Consider the following 22151-nt stretch of genomic DNA (forward strand, 5'->3'; position numbering starts at 1 on the left):
GTTCACAAAAAAAATCACAATTGGGTTATTTTTAAAATTGGTATTATAATAAAACTGTCATAGACAAACTGTAAAAATAATTATTACAATTTTCAAATATCGATACATCGATTTAACAAAAAAAAGTTAGTGCGGGTCATTCAAAAAAATACAGCAAAAGTATAAAGTCTTATCTAAAACCAAAATACTAAATAATCATAGGTCAAAATAATAATTTAAAAATAAAACCTAAATTGCAACGATAATTCACATTATGTCAGGTGAGAGTTGGGCAATCTTTGACCAAGGAATGCCATTAGAATCAACCAAAGAAAAGCAGACGGTTCAAAGTGAAGAAGGCGTTTCGCCGTGGTCGAGCGATTCGAAAGAATTCGGAAATGGTTCACCTCTTGAATGGCAACGAGGCGATTCCGAAAGTGGTGGTGATCACTGGACAAGGCGGCGCATGCGGAGAGATCAAGAAGGATGGTGGGACACTTCTGCTGAACCTGAAAGTAATTAATATTTTGTTGACGTTTCCCCAATTAGTAATGAATGATATGAATTTCTAGTGCAGTATTATCCATCTAATCGTCGCTCCACCGATAGTTATGACGATGAAAATTATGAATGTTACGAAAGACCAAGGCGTCGGAAACAGACGGGATACGTACATGGTGGCCAAGGGGCTGGTGGACATTCATCGAGTTCTAGAGATGTTAGTCCATGGGAGGAAGAACCGAGACGAGAAACAAGAGCTAGTTGGGCGAAACATGCAAGACAAGTTTCGCTTGAAAAGTACAGAGAAAGGAGGCATGCTGACAGTTGGGATGACGAAGATGATTACGAGTAAGTAAAAGATGAAAGATTATTTTTTAACAAAATTAATACATAGTTGAAAAAGGGTCTAAAATGTTAAAAGTGCCAAAATCAGTTTTATCTTGTCAAATACTAGCCCCGCCCACCCACCCTCTATTTTCTTGAAGAATATGTGATTTGCCAAAATTAGTTTTATCTTGTCAAATACTAGCCCCGCCCGCCCACCCTCTATTTTCTTGGAGGGTATGTGATTTGCCAAAATTAGTTTTATCTTATCAAATACTAGCTCCGCCCACCCACCTCTATTTTCTTGGAGGGTATGTGATTTACCAAAATCAGTCTTACCTTAGCAAGTACGAGCTCCCCCCCCCCACCTCTTCTCATTCTAACGACTAATTTTATTTCTGTTAAGTATAAGATTCATTCAGATCGGATAAAATCAATCACTGAAACCGAGATAGGGTGGGTGGGCGGGGCTAAATATTTTCTTCTGTTGAGTGGGAGTGGAAAATTTTCGAAAATATGTATTTACATTTATCATGGGATTTTAAATGGGAAGTGGTGTTTTTTTATCAACCTGAGTTAGTGAGTAATCGAATATTGACAATTCGAAAATAAAACAAGACGAAACCTAGGAATGAAATATATAAAAATTGTCTTCTATTTATTTATCTTCTATTTCAATTTTGCGACTTTTAAATTTTGGGATTTTTCGGTTTTTCGGAATTAATTTTTCAGTTTTTCGATATTTCGATTTTTCAATTTTCAGTTTAACGGTTTTCTTTCGATTTTTCGCCTTCTCGTTTTTAGATTTTCCGCTTTTTCAACGTTTCAGTTTTGGGATTTATGTTTTAATTTTTCGATTTTTCAATTTTTCAATTTTTGGCGCTTCTAAATTTTTGGATTTTTCGTTTTTTCGATTTCTCGATTTCTCAGTTTTTCAATATGTATTTCGATTTTTAAATTTTTAGATTTTTCGACTTTGTTTTTTTGATTTTTTACTGATTCGATGTTTCAAAATTTTGCGATTTTTTAAATCAACATTTTTCGATTTTTCAATTTTTTTTTCGATTTGTTGATGTTTTGATTTCTCGATTTTGAGAATTTTCAACTTTTCAAATTTTTAAATTTTAATGTTTTCACTTTTTTATTGTTTTGATTTCTAGTCTTTCGATTTTTTGCCTTTCCATTTTTTAGGTTTTTCAAGTTTAAATCTTTCAATTTTGAATTTTCCTATTTTTCGATCTTTTGATGGGTTTTTCGGTTATTCAAGTTTCCAATTTTTCGACCTTTCGGCTCTGGGATTTATGTCTTTAAATTTTTCGATTTTTCAGTTTTTGGTGTTTCTAAATTATCGGATTTTTTTTCGATTTCTTTGTTTAGGTTTTAGAATTGTTCGACCTTTCGTGTTTTTGATTTTTTATCAAAATATTACGGCTTTTTAAATCTTACATTTTTCGGTTTTTTAAATTTTCAATTTTTCCAATTTTTAAATTTTAGATTTTTCACGTTTTTGTTGTTTCGATTTCTCGTTTTTAGATTGTCCGGTTTTTCAATTCTTCGGAATTAATTTTTCAGTTCAATTTTTCGATTTTGAATTTTCCCATTTTTCGATATTTTGATGTTTCGATTTCGCGTTTTTTGAGTTTTTTGACGTTTCACTTATAGGATGTATGCCCTATTTAAATTTTTCGATTTTTCAATTTTTATCAATTTTTGGCGTTGCTAAATTTTTGGATTTTTCGATTTCTCAGTTTTTCGATTTTCAAATTTTCAATATTTAAGTTTTGAGATTTTTTAATACATATGTATTTCGATTTTAAAAGTTTTTCGACTTTCTTTTTTTTTGATTTTCTACTTATTCGATTTTTCAAAATTTTACGATTTTTTAAATCGTAATATTTTTCGATTTTTCAATTTTTTTTCGATTCGTTGATTTGATTTGTCGATTTTGTAAATTTTCAAGGTTTAAGTTTTGGAATTTTTTAATATGTATTTCGATTTTTAAATTTTTAGATTTTACGACTTTGTTTTTTTGATTTTTTACTCATTCCATTTTTCAAAATTTTCCAATTTTCTAAATTGTAACATTTTTAGATTTTTCAATTTTTTTTTCGATTCCTTGATTTGATTGCTTTTGTAAATTTTCAATTTCTCAAATTTTTAATTTCGGACTTCAATTTTTTGTTTCCATTTCTGTCTTTCGATTTTTTTTCGATGTTTCACTTTTTGGTTTATCGGTTTTTTTGAAGTTAAAATTTTTCAATTTTGAATTTTCAGTTTTTCGATAATTCATCTTTTCGATTTCTCAATTTTTCAATATGTATTTCGATTTTTAAATTTTTAGATTTTTCGACGTTGTTTTTTTGATTTAATACTTATTCGATTTTTCATAGTTTTGCGATTTTTTAAATCAACATTTTTCAATTTTTTTTTTTTCGATTCGTTGATGTTTTGATTTCTCGATTTTGAGAATTTTCAATTTTTCAAATTTTTAAATTTTAATGTTTTCACTTTTTTATTGTTTCGATTTTTCAGTCTTTCGATTTTTTGCCTTTCCATTTTAGGTTTTTCAACTTTAAATTTTTCAATTTTGAATTTTCCTATTTTTCGATCTTTTGTTGTTTCGATTTCGCGTTTTTTCAATTTCTCGATTAATCGATTTTTTAGTTTTCCGGTTTTTCGATTTCTCAATTTTTCGATTTCTCTGTTTGAGTTTCAGAATTTTTCGACTTTTCGTGTTTTTGATTTTTTATCAAAATATTGCGGCTTTTTAAATCTTACATTTTCGATTTTTCAGATTTTTGATTTTTCCATTTGTTGATGCTTTGATTGCTCGATTTTTTAAATTTTCAATTTTTCCAATTGTTAAAATTTAGATTTGTCACTTTTTTGTTGTTTCGATTTTTCAATTTTACGGTTTTCTTTCGATTTTTCGCCTTCTCGTTTTTGGATTTTCCGCTTTTTCAACGTTTCAGTTTTGGGATTTATGTTTTAATTTTTCGATTTTTCAATTTTTCAATTTTTGGCGCTTCTAAATTTTTGGATTTTTCGTCTTTTCGATTTCTGGATTTCTCAATTTTTCAATATGTATTTCGATTTTTAAATTTTTAGATTTTTCGACTTTCTTTTTTTGATTTTTTACTTATTCGATTTTTCAAAATTTTGCCATTTTTTAAATCAACATTTTTCGATTTTTCAATTTTTTTTTCGATTTGTTGATGTTCTGATTTCTCGATTTTGAGAATTTTCAACTTTTCAAATTTTTAAATTTTAATGTTTTCACTTTTTTGTTGTTTTGATTTCTAGTCTTTCGATTTTTTGCCTTTCCATTTTTTAGGTTTTTCAAGTTTAAATCTTTCAATTTTGAATTTTCCTATTTTTCGATCTTTTGATGGGTTTTTCGGTTATTCAAGTTTCCAATTTTTCGACCTTTCGGCTCTGGGATTTATGTCTTTAAATTTTTCGATTTTTCAGTTTTTGGTGTTTCTAAATTATCGGATTTTTTTTCAATTTCTCGATTAATCGATTTTTTAATTTTCCGATTTTCGATTTCTTTGTTTAGGTTTTAGAATTGTTCGACCTTTCGTGTTTTTGATTTTTTATCAAAATATTACGGCTTTTTAAATCTTACATTTTTCGGTTTTTTAAATTTTCAATTTTTCCAATTTTTAAATTTTAGATTTTTCACGTTTTTGTTGTTTCGATTTCTCGTTTTTAGATTGTCCGGTTTTTCAATTCTTCGGAATAAATTTTTCAGTTCAGTTTTCGAATTTTCAATTTTTCGATTATCGGGTTTTTCAAGTTTAAATTTTTCAATTTTGAATTTTTCCATTTTTCGATATTTTGATGTTTCGATTTCGCGTTTTTTCAATTTTTTGACGTTTCAGGTATGGGATGTATGCCCTATTTAAATTTTTCGATTTTTCAATTTTTATCAATTTTTGGCGTTGCTAAATTTTTCGATTTGTCGATTTCTCTATTTTTCGATTTTCAAATTTTCACTGTTTTAAGTTTTGGAATTTTTTAATGTATTTCGATTTTGTAAATTTTTAGATTTTTCGACTTTCTGTTTTTTTGATTTTTTACTTATTCGATTTTTCAAAATTTTGCAATTTTTTAAATCGTGACATTTTTCGATTTTTCAATTTTTTTCGCTTCCTTGATTTGATTTGTCGCTTTTGTAATTCGAATTTTCAAATTTGGGACTTTTCACTTTTTTGTTGATTCGATTTTTTTTTCGATTTTTCAATTTTTCGATTATCGGGTTTTTCAAGTTAAATTTTTCAATTTTGAATTTTCCCATTTTTCGATCTTTTGATGTTTCGATTTCGCGTTTTTTCAGTTTTTTGACGTTTCACTTATGGGATGTATGCCCTATTTAAATTTTTCAATTTTTCAATTTTTATCAATTTTTGACGTTGCTAAATTTTTCGATTTTTCAATTCCTGTCTTTCGATTTTCAAATTTTCAATGTTTAAGTTTTGAGATTTTTTATTTTAATACATATGTATTTCGATTTTAAAAGTTTTTCGACTTTCTTTTTTTTTTGATTTTTTACTTATTCGATTTTTTAAAATTTTACGATTTTTTAAATCGTAATATTTTTCGATTTTTCAATTTTTTTTTCGATTCGTTGATTTGATTTGTCGATTTTGTAAATTTTCAATGTTTAAGTTTTGGGATTTTTTAATATGTATTTCGATTTTTAAATTTTTAGATTTTACGACTTTGTTTTTTTGATTTTTTACTTATTCCATTTTTCACAATTTTGCAATTTTTTAAATTGTAACATTTTTCGATTTTTCAATTTTTTTTTCGATTCCTTGATTTGATTGCTTTTGTAAATTTTCAATTTCTCGAATTTTTAATTTCAGACTTCACTTTTTTGTTGTTTCCATTTCTGTCTTTCGATTTTTTTTCGATGTTTCACTTTTTGGTTTATCGGTTTTTGGAAGTTAAAATTTTTCAATTTTAAATTTTCAGTTTTTCGATAATTCATCTTTTCGATTTCTCAATTTTTCAATATGTATTTCGATTTTTAAATTTTTAGATTTTTCGACGTTGGTTTTTTGATTTAATACTTATTTGATTTTTCAAAATTTTGCGATTTTTTAAATCAACGTTTTTCAATTTTTTTTTTCGATTCGTTGATGTTTTGATTTCTCGATTTTGAGAATTTTCAATTTTTCAAATTTTTAAATTTTAATGTTTTCACTTTTTTATTGTTTCGATTTTTCATTCTTTCGATTTTTTGCCTTTCCATTTTTAGGTTTATCAACTTTAAATTTTTCAATTTTGAATTTTCCTATTTTTCGATCTTTTGTTGTTTCGATTTCGCGTTTTTTCAATTTCTCGATTAATCGATTTTTTAGTTTTCCGGTTTTTCGATTTCTCAGTTTTTCGATTTCTCTGTTTGAGTTTCAGAATTTTTCGACTTTTCGTGTTTTTGATTTTTTATCAAAATATTGCGGCTTTTTAAATCTCACATTTTCGATTTTTCAGATTTTTTATTTTTCCATTTGTTGATGCTTTGATTGCTCGATTTTTTAAATTTTCAATTTTTCCAATTGTTAAAATTTAGATTTGTCACTTTTTTGTTGTTTCGATTTTTCAATTTTCCGGAATTAAATTTTCAATTTTTCGATATTTCGATTTTTCAATTTTCAATTTAACGGTTTTCTTTCGATTTTTCGCCTTCTCGTTTTTAGATTTTCCGCTTTTTCAACGTTTCAGTTTTGGGATTTATGTTTTAATTTTTCGATTTTTCAATTTTTCAATTTTTGGCGCTTCTAAATTTTTGGATTTTTCGTTTTTTCGATTTCTGGATTTCTCAGTTTTTCAATATGTATTTCGATTTTTAAATTTTTAGATTTTTCGACTTTGTTTTTTTGATTTTTACTTATTCGATTTTTAAAAATTTTGCCATTTTTTAAATCAACATTTTTCGTTTTTTCAATTTTTTTTTTGTTTTGATTTCTCGATTTTGAGAATTTTCAACTTTTCAAATTTTTAAATTTTAATGTTTTCACTTTTTTATTGTTTCGATTCTTTGCCTTTCCATTTTTAGGTTGTTTTTCAATTTTGAATTTTCCTATTTTTCGATCTTTTGTTGTTTCGATTTCGCGTTTTTTCAATTTCTCGATTAATCGATTTTTTAGTTTTCCGGTTTTTCGATTTCTCAGTTTTTCGATTTCTCTGTTTGAGTTTCAGAATTTTTCGACTTTTCGTGTTTTTGATTTTTTATCAAAATATTGCGGCTTTTTAAATCTCACATTTTCGATTTTTCAGATTTTTGATTTTTCCATTTGTTGATGCTTTGATTGCTCGATTTTTTAAATTTTCAATTTTTCCAATTGTTAAAATTTAGATTTGTCACTTTTTTGTTGTTTCGATTTTTCAATTTTTCGGAATTAAATTTTCAATTTTTCGATATTTCGATTTTTCAATTTTCAATTTTACGGTTTTCTTTCGATTTTTCGCCTTCTCGTTTTTGGATTTTCCGCTTTTTCAACGTTTCAGTTTGGGGATTTATGTTTTAATTTTTCGATTTTTCAATTTTTCAATTTTTGGCGCTTCTAAATTTTTGGATTTTTCGTCTTTTCGATTTCTGGATTTCTCAATTTTTCAATATGTATTTCGATTTTTAAATTTTTAGATTTTTCGACTTTCTTTTTTTGATTTTTTACTTATTCGATTTTTCAAAATTTTGCAATTTTTTAAATCAACATTTTTCGTTTTTTCAATTTTTTTTTCGGTTTGTTGATGTTTTGATTTCTCGATTTTGAGAATTTTCAACTTTTCCAAATTTTTAAATTTTAATGTTTTCACTTTTTTATTGTTTCGATTTCTAGTCTTTCGATTTTTTGCCTTTCCATTTTTAGGTTGTTCAAGTTTAAATTTTTCAATTTTGAATTTTCCTATTTTCCGATCTTTTGATGGTTCGACTTCGCGTTTTTTCAATTTTTCGATTTCTCAGTTTATCGATTATTCGTTTTTTCGGTTATTCAAGTTTCCAATTTTTCGACCTTTCGGTTTTGGGATTTGTCTTTAAATTTTTCGATTTTTCAATTTTTGGTGTTTCTAAATTTTCGGATTTTTTTCAATTTCTCAATTAATCGATTTTTTAATTTTCCGGTTTTTCGATTTCTCTGTTTAGGTTTTAGAATTTTTGGACCTTTCGTGTTTTTGATTTTTTATGAAAATATTGCGGCTTTAAATCTTACATTTTTGGGTTTTTTAAATTTTCAATTTTTCCAATTTTTAAATTTTAGATTTTTCACTTTTTTGTTTTTTCGATTTCTCAATTTTTCGATTTTTCGCCTTCTCGTTTTTAGATTGTCCGATTTTTCAATTCTTCGGAATTAATTTTTCAGTTTTTCGTTGTTCACATTTTTCACTTTTTTGTTTATCGGTTTTTTTAAGTTAAAATTTTTCAATTTTGAATTTTTCGATTTTTCATTTGATGTTTCGATTTCGCGATTTTTCAGTTATTCGATAATAATTCATCTTTTCGATTTGAACTATTTTTCAACATTTCACTTTTGGGATTTATTTAAATTTTTCCATTTTTCAGTTTTTCAATTTTTCAATGTTTAAGTTTTGGGATTTTTTAATGTATTTCGATTTTGTAAATTTTTAGTTTTTTCAACTTTCCGTTTTTTTTTGTTTTTTTCTTATTCGATTTTTCAAAATTTTGTAATTTTTTAAATCGTAAGATTTATCGATTTTTCAATTTTTTTTTCGATTCCTTGATTTGATTTTGTCGCTTTTGTAAATTTTCAATTTTTCGAATTTTTAAATTTGAGATTTTTCACTTTTTTGTTGTTTCGATTTTTCAATTTTTCGATTTATCGGGTTTTTCAAGTTTAAATTTTTCAATTTTGAATTTTCCTATTTTTCGATCTTTTGATGTTTCGATTTCGCGTTTTTTCAATTTTTCGACGTTTCACTTATCGGATGTATGCCCTATTTAAATTTTTCGATTTTTCAATTTTTATCAATTTTGGCGTTGCTAAATTTTTGGATTTTTCGATTTCTCAGTTTTTCTATTTTCAATGTTTAACTTTTGGGATTTTTTAATACATTATGTATTTCGATTTTAAAAGTTTTTCGACTTTCTGTTTTTTTGATTTTTTACTTATTCGATTTTTCAAAATTTTGCGATTTTTTTAACCGTAACATTTTCTGATTTTTCAATTTTTTTTTTTTCGATTCGTTGATTTGATTTGTCGATTTTGTAAATTTTCAATTTTGCGAAATTTCAAATTTTCAATGTTTAAGTTTTGGGATTTTTTAATATGTAAAACGATTTTTAAATTTTTAGATTTTTCGACTTTGTTTTCGATTTTTCAAAATTTTGCAATTTTTTAAATTGTAACATTTTTCGATTTTTCAATTTTTTTTTGGATTCCTTGATTTGATTGCTTTTGTAAATTTTTAATTTTTCGAATTTTTAAATTTCAGACTTTTCACTTTTTTGTTGTTTCGATTTCTGTCTTTCGATTTTTTTTTCGATTTTTCACTTTTTGGTTTATCGGTTTTTTGAAGTTAAAATTTTTCAATTTTGAATTTTCGGTTTTTCGATAATTCATCTTTTCGATTTTTCGATTTTCCAGTTTTTCAACGTTTCTAAATTTTTCGATTTTTCGTCTTTTCGATTTCTCAATTTTTCAATATGTATTTCGATTTTTAAATTTTTAAAATTTTTGACGTTGTTTTTTTGATTTTTTACTTATTCAATTTTTCAAAATTTTGCGATTTTTTAAATCAACATCTTTCAATTTTTTTTTTCGATTCGTTGATGTTTTGATTTCTCGATTTTGAGAATTTCCAATTTTTCAAATTTTTAAATTTTAATGTTTTCACTTTTTTATTGTTTCGACTTTTCAGTCTTTCGATTTTTTGCCTTTCCATTTTCAGGTTTTTCAAGTTTAAATTTTTCAATTTTGAATTTTCCTATTTTTCGATCTTTTGTTGTTTCGATTTCGCGTTTTTTCAATTTTTCGATTTCTCGATTTCTCAGTTTTTCGATTATTCGTATTTTCGGTTATTCAAGTTTCCAATTTTTCGACGTTTCGATTTTGGGATTTATGCATTTAAATTTTTCGATTTTTCAATTTTTGGTGTTTCTAAATTCTCGGATCTTTTTTCAATTTATCGATTAATCGATTTTTTAGTTTCCCGGTTTTTCGATTTCTCTGTTTGAGTTTCAGAATTTTTCGACTTTTCGTGTTTTTGATTTTTTATCAAAATATTGCGGCTTTTTAAATCTTACATTTTCGATTTTTCAGATTTTTGATTTTTCCATTTGTTGTTTTGATTGCTCGATTTTTTAAATTTTCAATTTTTCCAATTGTTAAAATTTAGATTTGTTAATTTTTTTGTTGTTTCGATTTCTCAAACTTTGGATTTTTGCCTTCTCGTTTTTAGATTTTTCGATTTTTCAATTTTGCGGAATTAAATTTTCAATTTTTCGATATTTCGATTTTTTAATTTCCGATTTAACGGTTTTCTCGTTTTTAGATTGTCCAGTTTTTCAATTCTACGGAATTAATTTTCCAGTTTTTCGATGTTTGGATTTATCACTTTTTGGTTTTTTCAGTTTTTTCAAGTTTAATTTTTTTTATTTTGAACTTTTGATTTTTAGCCACTTCCATTTCCCAATTTTTCTATTTTTCATTTGAAGTTTCTATTTCGCGATTTTTCAATTTTTCGATTTCTCTGTTTAAGTTTTAGGATTTTTCAATTTTGGGACTTTTCAAGATTTCGATTTTTAAATTTTTAGATTTTTCAACTTTCTGTTTTTTTTTGTATTTTTGACTTACTCCATTTTTCCAAATTTTGCGAGTTTTTAAATCTTACATTTTTCAACATTTTCATCTATTCGATATTTTAATTTTTGTATTTTTGGATTTTTAAAATTTTTTAAATTCTTGATTTTTCAATTTTGTCGGTTTTGACAATATTTCGTTTTCTCCTTCAAAAACGAAACATCACATATTTAAGAAAAAGACGTTAGGAGCCCCTAAGATTCAGTAAAATTTTTTCCAAATGAAGAACTCCACGGATCCTCGAGATTTTTTAAAAATATTTTAAAAACAAAACACAACGCCTGCAAGACTTTCTCTTTTAAACCCAAAAAATGTTAAAAATTGAAAACTTAATATATCGAAAAGTTGAAAGATTGTGAAAACCGAAAATTCAAAAAACGAAAAATTGAAAATCCAAAAAGTAAAAAGTCGAGAAAAATCCAGAACGTGAAAAATCCAAAAGTCGAAGTACTAAAAAATCCCAAAATTGAGAAATTGAAGAATCGAAAAACTGAGAAAACTCACAAAATTGGACGAAATATCCAAAAATTGGGAAATTAAAAAATTGAAAAATTGGGAAATCGAAAAGCCGAAAAATTGCAAACCTAAAGAATCGAAAAATTGAAAAATCTGGAGCCTGAAAAATCGAAAAATTGAAGAACTGAAAAACTGAAAAATCGAAACCTTGGCAAGTCGAAAATGGGAACATCAAAAAATAGATTAATTGAGAAATCGGAAGACTGAAAATTCAGAAACGTCAAAACTTGAAAATTTAAAAAAATTGGAAAATTCAAAAATCGGATAATTCAAAAATAGAAACATCGAAAAATTCAAAAACAGAGACAATCAAAACATCGAAACATCTGAATCTCGATAATCGAGTTCTCAAAAAATTGAAAAATCGAAAAATAAAAAATTCGGAAAACAGAAAAATTAAAATATACAAGAACTGAAAACTCGAAAAATTCAGAAATCGAAATATATATAAAGCAGTCGAAAATTGAAAAATCTAAAGTTTAAAAAACGAAAAACTGAAAATCCAAAAAATAAAGAATCGAAAAGTTGAAAAATAGGTATATTTAAAAATCCCAAAACTGAAACAAATATCCAAAATTGAGGAATTAAAAAATTAGTCAACCGAAAAATCCAAAAATCGAAGAATTGAAGAACTGAAAAATCGAAATTGCGAATTCGAGAAACGGAAAAAAAAGATATTAATTGAAAAATCGGAAAACTGAAAATTTAGCAACGTCAAAATTTGAAAAAGTGGAAAATAGAAATACTGAAGAACTGGAAAATCAAAAAATCCAGAAATCGAAAAATCTAAAATTTAAAAAACATTGAACAATTGAAATATCGCAAAATTGAAAAATGGAGAAATCCAAACATCAAAGAATCAAAAAAGGAAAATTCGAAAATCTAAAACTTAAAAATCGACAAATCGAAACTCCAGAATTTAAAAAAATTGAAAAATCGGAAAACTGAAAAACCGAAACATCGAGAAATAGAAAAAAATTGAAAAGTTTTAAAAAAGAAAAATGAAAACACCGAAAAGTTGAAAAAAAAATTGAGAAATCGATGTATAAAACTGTCGAAAATTTGTAAAATCTAAAGTTTAACGAAAAATTGAAAATCCATAAAGTAAAAAAGGGGTGGAAACCCAAAAACTGCAAACTGAAAAATTTTAAAATTGGAAAATCGACGAACTGGAATCGATTGGCCTGAAAATTTGAAAAATTGAATAAACGAATAATTGGAAAATCGAAAGAAACAGCAAAAATTAAGGAAATGGAAAAACAAAAAACTGTGATATAAAATCGAGAAAATGAAAAATAAAAAATCAGGAAAATGCAAAATAAAAATCGGGGAGTTGAAAAATTGAGGGAAAAATTAAAAATCGATAATGTGAAAAATGGAAAAATGAGAAATTGTAATATTGAAAAATTGGAAAATTTCGAAGTCCACAATTTGTAAAATTGAAAAATCAAAAATAAAAAAACGAAAAAGTGTGTAATAAAAACTTGAAAAACGTAAAAAGTGAAATCAAACTTGAAAAATTGAAAAAAAACTGAAAATTTGAAAAATTGTAAAATCGAAAGAAACAACAAAAAATAAAGGAAATGAAAAACGAAAAATTGTGATATAAAATCGGAAACAAAATATTGGAAAAAGGAAAAATTAAAAACTGAGAAACTGAAAAATCGAAAAATGAAAAACTGTAATATTGAAAAATTGCAAAATCGAAAAACTGATCCAAACCGAAAAATTGAAGGAACGAAAAATTGAAAATTTTGGAAGTCGAGAAATTGTAAAATTGAAAAATCAAAATTAAAAAACGAAACATTAAAAAATGAAAACTTGAAAAATCTTAAGAATCGAAAAATTGAAAAATCAAAAAAAAAGGAAATATGTATTATGAAATAGAAATATTGAAAATTAACGAAATCGGAAAATCGGAAGACTGAAAAACCAAAAACTGCAAAGTGAAAAATTTTAAAATTGAAAAATGGACGAACTGAAAATTCAAAACCTGAAAATTTGAAAAATTGATCAAATGAGAAATTGTAAAATCGAAAAAAAAACAGAAAATAAAGGAAATGAAAAACGGACAATTGTGATACTATTTGAGAAAATAAAAATTAAAAATTCGCCACATTGAAAAATAAAAATCGGGAACATGAAAAATTGTGGAAACGAAAAATTGAGAAACTGAAAATTCGAAAAATTGAAAAATCGAAAGAAACAAGAAATAAAGGAATTGAAAATATGAAAATTTGTGACATAAAATCGAGAAAATGAAAAATAAAAATCGAGAACTTGAAAAATTGAGGAAACGAAAAATTGAAAAATTGAATAAACGAAAAAGTGAAAATTAAAAAATCAGGAAAATGAAAAATTAAAATCGGAAACAAAAAATTGGAAAAAGGAAAAATTAAAAATTGAGAAACTGAAAAATCGAAAAATGAAAAACTGTAATATTGACAAATTGCCATATTGAAAAACTGATGCAAACCCTTCAATTTTTCGGAAAAAATTGAAAATTTTGGAAGTCGAAAAATTGTAAAATTGAAAAATTAAAATTAAGAAACGAAAAATTACAAAATGAAAACTTCGAAAATCTAAGAATCGAAAAAGTGAAAAATCAAAAAAAAAAGAAATATGTATTATGAAATAGAAATATTGAAAATTAACGAAATTGGAAAATCGGAAGACTGGAAAACCAAAAACTGCAAAGTGAAAAATTTTAAAATTGAAAAATGGACGAACTGAAATTCAAAACATGAAAATTTGAAAAATTGAACAAATGAAAAATTGTAAAATCGAAAAAAAAAACCAGAAAATAAAGGAAATGAAAAAACGGACAATTGTGATATAAATCGAGAAAATAAAAATTAAAAATTCGCCACATTGAAAAATAAAAATCGGGAACATGAAAAATTGTGGAAACGAAAAATTGAGAAACTGAAAATTTGAAAAATTGAAAAATCGAAAGAAACAAGAAATAAAGGAATTGAAAATATGAAAATTTGTGACATAAAATCGAGAAAATGAAAAATAAAAATCGAGAACTTGAAAAATTGAGGAAACGAAAAATTGAAAAATTGAATAAACGAAAAAGTGAAAATTAAAAAATCAGGAAAATGAAAAATTAAAATCGGAAACAAAAAATTGGAAAAAGGAAAAATTAAAAATTGAGAAACTGAAAAATCGAAAAATGAAAAACTGTAATATTGACAAATTGCCAAATTGAAAAACTGATGCAAATCCTTCAATTTTTCGGAAAAAATTGAAAATTTTGGAAGTCGAAAAATCGTAAAATTGAAAAATTAAAATTAAAAAACGAAAAATTACAAAATGAAAACTTCGAAAATCTAAGAATCGAAAAAGTGAAAAATCAAAAAAAAAAGAAATATGTATTATGAAATAGAAATATTGAAAATTAACGAAATTGGAAAATCGGAAGACTGGAAAACCAAAAACTGCAAAGTGAAAAATTTTAAAATTGAAAAATGGACGAACTGAAATTCAAAACCTGAAAATTTGAAAAATTGAACAAATGAAAAATTGTAAAATCGAAAAAAAAAACAGAAAATAAAGGAAATGAAAAAACGGACAATTGTGATATAAATCGAGAAAATAAAAATTAAAAATTCGCCACATTGAAAAATAAAAATCGGGAACATGAAAAATTGTGGAAACGAAAAATTGAGAAACTGAAAATTTGAAAAATTGAAAAATTGAAAAATCGAAAGAAACAAGAAATAAAGGAATTGAAAATATGAAAATTTGTGACATAAAATCGAGAAAATGAAAAATAAAAATCGAGAACTTGAAAAATTGAGGAAACGAAAAATTGAAAAATTGAATAAACGAAAAAGTGAAAATAAAAAAATCAGGAAAATGAAAAATTAAAATCGGAAACAAAAAATTGGAAAAAGGAAAAATTAAAAATTGAGAAACTGAAAAATCGAAAAATGAAAAACTGTAATATTGACAAATTGCCAAATTGAAAAACTGATGCAAACCCTTCAATTTTTCGGAAAATATTGAAAATTTTGGAAGTCGAAAAATTGTAAAATTGAAAAATTAAAATTAAAAAACGAAAAATTACAAAATGAAAACTTCGAAAATCTAAGAATCGAAAAAGTGAAAAATCAAAAAAAAAAAGAAATATGTATTATGAAATAGAAATATTGAAAATTAACGAAATTGGAAAATCGGAAGACTGGAAAACCAAAAACTGCAAAGTGAAAAATTTTAAAATTGAAAAATGGACGAACTGAAATTCAAAACCTGAAAATTTGAAAAATTGAGCAAATGAAAAATTGTAAAATCGAAAAAAAAACAGAACATAAAGGAAATGAAAAAACGGACAATTGTGATATAAATCGAGAAAATAAAAATTAAAAAATCGCCACATTGAAAAATAAAAATCAGGAACATGAAAAATTGTGGAAACGAAAAATTGAGAAACTGAAAATTCGAAAAATTGAACAACCAAAAGAAACAACAGGAAATAAAGGAATTGAAAAAATGAAAATTCGTGACATAAAATCGAGAACTTGAAAAATTTAGGAAACGAAAAATTGAAAATGACAAAAATTAAAAACTGAGAATGTGAAAAATCGAAAAATGAGAAACTGTAATATCGAAAAATTGCAAAATTAAAAAATCAAAAATAAAAAAACGAAAAAGTATATAATGAAAACTTGCAAAATGTCAAAAGTGAAAATCAAACATGAAAATTTGAAGAAACAAAAATTTGAAAAATCAAAAGATTAAAAATTGAAAAATTTTAAACTCGAAAAAGTGATAAATAAAAAAAAGAAATATGTACTGTAAAATCAAAATATTGAAAATTAAAGAAATTGAAAAATTGGAAAACTGGAAATCCAAAAACTGCAAATTGAAAAATTTTAAACGTGGAAAATCATGGAATTTTAAAAATCAAAACCCGAAAATTTGAAAAATTGAATAAATAAATAATTGTAAATCGAAAGAAACAATAAAATAATAAAGGAAATAAAGAAACCAAAAATTGTGATATAAAATCGAGAAACGATTGAAGCAATTTTTTCATCTGGAGAAGAATAAAAATATCTCTTTTGAAAACTTTGACAATTTTTGATACGTCACACATTTTTAAATGTGTATTCGATTTTTGGTGATTTGTACCTTCGCTTTTACATTGTTGTCAAATGGAATTTTATCAAATTATTACAAAAAAAAATCTACCAATATTTGTATATTTTCAGATATGAGGAAGAACGAGTTCCACGATTTCATCGTTCAGATCGCCAGAAATGGGAAATGGATCGCGAACGTTATGATACAGTACTTAGCAGAGAGCATAATGTTGATAAATGGGATGAAGAATGGGCTGATGATAGAAGACATCGACGAAGACGAGAGGGAGAAAGGGAACGATGGTGTTGTCCAGACAGGGATGTAGGTGAACATGGTAAAGACTAATTTAACATTATACGTTTTATTAAAATCAGTTTAAATAGAAATAATTTAGCTATAAATTTTATGTGCTACTTTTAGACAAACCCAGTAATCGATATAATACTGGCCGCTGGCCTCACCCAGATGGACCCTCCGGCATGTGGCGTGATCGTAAACACGATGAACGTTACTACAGTAGGGAGTCGCAAGAATCTCCCTGGGAAGACGAATACTCAAACGAAGCAGAAGAAATTTCCACTTCGCATTACTTAACGGCTAAAAGAAACTGGAAGAGACCCAGCAGCGCTTCCGAGATGGACAGAAAAACTGGTGAAATCAGGTCAAGACATTATTTAGCAACAGGTAAGGAGAGAAATTTCAACATTTATTATTTTACAAATCGTAATATTCAGGAGGCAGCGATGGCGAAAGGGACCGAAGATATAAACCTGCTAGAAGATCAAGGAGTCGCGATTCGCAGTATTCGGAGACTTCCTACCGCCATAAAACTGACGCAGGTCCAGCACCTAGAGGCCCACACAGAAACAAACAGTATTGTAAGACATTCGAAAACGATTTTGCTGACGTAGCCCCTAAGAAACAAGTCGACGCGTCGAAATTAGACTATAATAGCAAAAAATGCGCCACATTAACAAGCAGAAAAAAAACAAAAGAGAGTCCCAAAGCAGACATGAATATTGTGGGCACGTTCCCGAGGAAATCCTCTTCCCGGTCTAAATCCTTATTTGAAAACGATTTCGTATCAACTGAAGAAAGCACCCCAAATTTACGTTCTGAAACGAGATTCAATTTTGAAAATGAATTTGAAACATCAGAGGCAGAATCGCCAACTGTGGTTAATAAGTCGGTAAAAGCGTTAAAACAACACAGTTTATTTGAAAAAACTAAACTAGACACTGAATTCAACAAAGACAATTATCGACCAAGGTCATTAAAAGAACTTAAGCTTTCACCCAGATTACAAAATAAATCAAAATCTTTATTCGAAGATGATTTTTCCCCCAGCGGAAAATCAGAACCACTACCTAAAGACAATAGCATATCAAGCATCAAAGAAGTTGATTCTAAAGCAAAAGAAGGATCTCTTAGCACAAATAATTTTGAAAATGCAACGAACTGTAGAAGAAAGAAACCTAATAAACATAGGCTTTCGAATAATATACAGTCAGACATTAATATTAAGAAATCCGAATCTGTAAATATTTTTGCTCGTGAAAGCGATCCATTTGATGATGACTTTTTTAGCGAAAATATGTCTAGTCATGAAAATACACAATACGCAGAGAATTCTCCGAAACCCAGCGATCTTAAATGGACCGAAGATTTTGAGGAATTTCCCGCTGAAGAAAAATAATGTAGCATTTGATTCGAAGGCGTCTTTTTTATAAATCTGTGCTGACGGCCTCATTCAAAATGCTTCTTTTATTGTCTAATTATTAATGTTATATTATTGTTAAGTAAAGTAATACTAGGAAAAAGGATGCTAAGTTGTATGTATTTATTTGTAATTTTACTAAGGAACTCATGTGATTCTAGCCATTCGTATTTTAAATATAATGAGAAACTTATTATTCGTATTTGAAAATGCATTATTAGTGGATCTGATATTTGTATATTTATAATTTTTATTTTCATTGTACTTTCTACCTCTGTTAAATATATTTAATTTATTGTTACGTGTATTTATTGATCATGGATTGAATCTTGCGTTTCAAAAAAGTATTTTTGGACATTGGACATTTTAGGTAGGATTTATTCGGCAAAATTTTCAGTCGACGTCATCATTTTTTTGGAGGGGATAAGCAAATATATTTTGATTAAAAATTTATTATGCCATGATAAGCATCAAAGCATTCGGCTTTGCAGATTCCAAATTAAATGTCAAAATGTAGTTTTCTAATTTTGATTTTTTTTCCAAAAATCTGGAAATCGATTTCGTGTTCTATTATTTTATTTTAAAATGAAAAATCCAAAAATTTCAAAATGAAAATCGAAAAACTAAAAATCGAGACACCGAAAAATGGAAAAATTTTAAAAACATGTAAAAATTGGAAAAACGAAAAAATAAAAAACCCTTTGCAATTTTTCAATTTTAAAGTTTTCAAGTTCTTGATTTTCAATTTTAATCAAAATGAAATTTGCAAAATAGAATAACTATGACACCGAAACATTAAATAATGAAACAATTAAAAATCGAGAAATTGAAAAATCGACAAACCGAAACAAATTTGCAATTTTTTGATATAAAATTTTTCAAATTCTCGGTTTTTCATTTTTTGTTGAACAAAAGGACAAATTTATTCAAACCGAAATTATGAAAAATTAAAAATCAGAAAATTGTAACATTGAAACGTCTGAAAATTATAAAAATTGTGAAGTTTAAGAATTGAAAAAATAAAAAAAAAAACTGAGAACCAAAAATTGAAAAACGAAAAAATGAGAAATTAAACAAATGGATAATTGAAAAATCGAGAAATTGTAATATAGAAACCTGAAAACCCTGATTCATTAAAAATCGAGAAATTGAAAAATTGAAAAAACGAAAAACAAAAATTTCTATAGGTAAATTAAATAAACAAAAATACAAAAAATTTTAAAATGAAACTTTAAATATCGAGAAACTGGAAAATCGAAAAATGGAAAAATTAAGAAATTGAATTGGATATTTGAAAAATCGAAAATTTGTAATATTGTAACCTCAAAACTCTGATTAATTAAAAATCGGGCAATTAAAAAATCGACAAAACGAAGCAATTCTGCAATTTTTCGATATAAAATTTTTCAAATTCTCGATTTTTATTTCTTCATTTTCTCGATTTGTCATTTTTTAATTGTTCAACAAAAGGACAAATTCATTCAAACCGAAATTTTGAATTGAATTGAAAAATGAAAAAATTGAGAAATCCAAGAATTGAAAAAATAAAGAAAACTTGAAAAAACCGAAAAAATGAGACTTTAAAACTGAAAAATGAAACTTGAAATATCGAAAAATTAAAAAATTAAAAAATCGAAAAATTAAAAAATTGAAAAATCGAAAAATTGTAATACAGAAACCTGAAAACCCTGATTAATTAAAAATCGAGAAAGTGAAAAATTGAAAAAACGAAAAACAAAAACTTCTATAAATTGAATAATTATAAATTAAAAAAAAAAAATAATTTCAAAATCCAAAAATTTTAAAATGAAAACTGAAAAACTAAAAAATTGAGAAATTGTAAAAAAGAAACATGGAAAAATTGAAAAATCGTAACATCGAAATGACGAAACATTGAAAAACCGAAAAATTTAAAAACCGAGAAACTGAAAAATCGAGTAATTGAAAAGCCAAGAATTGTACACTTAAAAAAAACCCTAATAAATAATTATTCGAAAAAAGTGAAAAATTAAAAACCGACAAATTTAAAAATGAAACAATTACAACATTGAAACCTGAAAAAGTGATAAATTAAAAATTGAAAATACGAAAAATTGTAAAAAGATGGAAAATCTAAAAATTAAAAAGCAACTTGGAAAATCGCAAAATTAAAATATCTGCAAATTAAAAAATCGAGACATGCAAAAATTTTACTAAAAAATAAAAATCATAATGAAAATCAGGAAACAAAAAAAATCGAGAAATGTAAAAACGAAACACGGAAAAATCGAAGAATTAACAATTAAAAAAACAAAAATTTAAAAATCTGGAATTGAGAAAATAAAAAATCGAAGACACGAAACAACTTGGAATTACATACTTGGAAGTACTTTATTTTTAATTTTTCATTTTCTCAATTTTTCGTTTTTTAATTTTTCAACAAAAGGACAAACTTATTAAAAGTGAAATTTTAAAAAATCAAAAAATCGGAAAATTGTAAAACTGAAAAATTGAAAAATCAAAAAATTAAAAACTGAAAAATCGAAAAAGAAACGTTGAAAAACTGAACAATTTAAAAATTGAGAAATCGAAGAACTGCAAAAATAAAGAAACTCAAAAAGAGGTCAACAATTGGAAGAGGAAAAATTGTAACCTTAAAAATGAAAAAACTGAAAATTTAAAAAACAGAAAAATCGAACAGTTGCGAAATTGAAAATCAAAAATAGAAAAAACGAAACTTGAAACAGCGAGAAATTTAAGAATTGTAATCTTAAAATTTGAGAAACTGAAAACTTCGATAACTGAAAAAACAACTGAAAATTTGAAAAATTGAAAAAACAAACAATGAAAATCGAAAAATTGATTAATTAAAAATCGAATAATAGAAAAATACGGAAAACAAAATTTTCAGGAAATAGAACAATTGACAAATTGTAAAATTTAAAAGCTGAAGAATCAAAAAATTAAAACATCTAGACACTAAAAAATCGAAAAATAGAAAAAATTTGAATTAAAAAATCCAAAAATGTCAAAATAAACATCGAAAAACTGTAAAATTAAAATATCGAAAACTGAAAAATTGAAAAAAAAACGAATCATTAAACAATAAAAAAACTGAAATAGCGAAATTAAAAAATCGGATAACGAAAAAATAAACAATCGAAAAATCAAAAAATAAAAATATCTTAAAATGAAAAAATCGAAAAAACGATAAATTGTCAAATCTAAAAACTATAACATTAAAACCTGAAAAACTGACGAAATAAAAATCGAGAAACTGAAAAATCGGCCGACATACTTTGTTGTGATTGGTCGGCACGGGTGCGGAAATTAATATACCCCTCTGAGAAAATAAAGGGTGAGTGGGCGGGGCTAGTACTTGCTTACATATACCTTATTTTGGCAAATGACATATACTATGAGAAAATAGGGGGCGGGTGGGCGGGGCTAGTACCCGGTAAGATAAGACTGCTTTTGGCAAATCACATATCCTCTGAGAAAATAGGGGCGGGTGGGTGGGGCTAATACTTGTTAGGATAAACCTGATTTTGCCCTTATTAATCTTGTACAAACTTGTGAAATTTAAATGTTTATCAACTCTTTCAATCAATTTTGATGACCCTGTATTTATTCGTACTTGTTTCATATTGCAGTCGTTTTTTTTTACTTCCCGAGCGTAAGCCAAGTCCATCGGCTGAATTACTACTTTAATATTTTCTTGACACGTCATTTTAATTAGACAAGTAATCTCCGAATCTACTGGACCGATTGTTTTTATAATTTTTCGAAAATTCTGTTTTTAATTTTTTCATTTTTCAAAATTCCGGTTTCATAATTTTTCGTTTTTGCAACTTTAACATCCGATCTATGGAAAGCGAATTAAAACTTAATCGCGATTAACTTTGATTGAAGTCCGTTGCTATGCAACGCGCATGTTTTAACCAATAACGGCTCATATTCCACATTTAATCTGCTTCCATAAACCGCCCTAATTTTTTCAATTTTTCAATTTCACGCTTGCAATTTTTCAGTTTATCATTTCTTGAATTTTTCGTTTTGAAATTTTTCAATTTTGCAATATTTCGATACTATAATTTTTAATTTTTCGCGTCTTCAGTTTCTCAATTTTTAATTTTTCGATTTTTCAGTTTTTTACAATTTTCAAGTTCTTTATTTTTATTTTTCATTTTCCCAATTTTTTAATTTTCATTTTCTTG

At 25.9% G+C, this 22151-nt stretch overlaps 1 protein-coding gene across 5 annotated transcripts in view; it reads left to right on the plus strand.

The window, feature by feature from the left end:
• The window catches only part of LOC135136232 (protein disabled), a 41018-nt gene extending 22762 nt beyond the window's left edge, over positions 1 to 18256 (plus strand). For 4 of the 5 annotated variants that reach the window (XM_064065422.1, XM_064065425.1, XM_064065423.1 and 1 more), the window contains 5 exons: positions 261 to 494; positions 552 to 828; positions 16367 to 16572; positions 16659 to 16922; positions 16973 to 18256. In XM_064065422.1, coding sequence (XP_063921492.1) covers positions 261 to 494; positions 552 to 828; positions 16367 to 16572; positions 16659 to 16922; positions 16973 to 17934 — 1943 coding nt within the window. In that variant the 3' untranslated portion in view covers positions 17935 to 18256. The remainder of the gene's footprint in view (positions 1 to 260; positions 495 to 551; positions 829 to 16366; positions 16573 to 16658; positions 16923 to 16972) is intronic. The other variant, XM_064065424.1, reaches the window with a different exon arrangement.
• Positions 18257 to 22151: the final 3895 nt, after the last annotated feature.

The sequence above is a fragment of the Zophobas morio genome, unplaced genomic scaffold (genome assembly GCF_036711695.1).
Source record: "Zophobas morio isolate AGI-343-1 ecotype UQ-CSIRO unplaced genomic scaffold, CSIRO_AGI_Zmor_V1 ptg000026l, whole genome shotgun sequence".
Classification (NCBI taxonomy): domain Eukaryota; kingdom Metazoa; phylum Arthropoda; class Insecta; order Coleoptera; family Tenebrionidae; genus Zophobas; species Zophobas morio.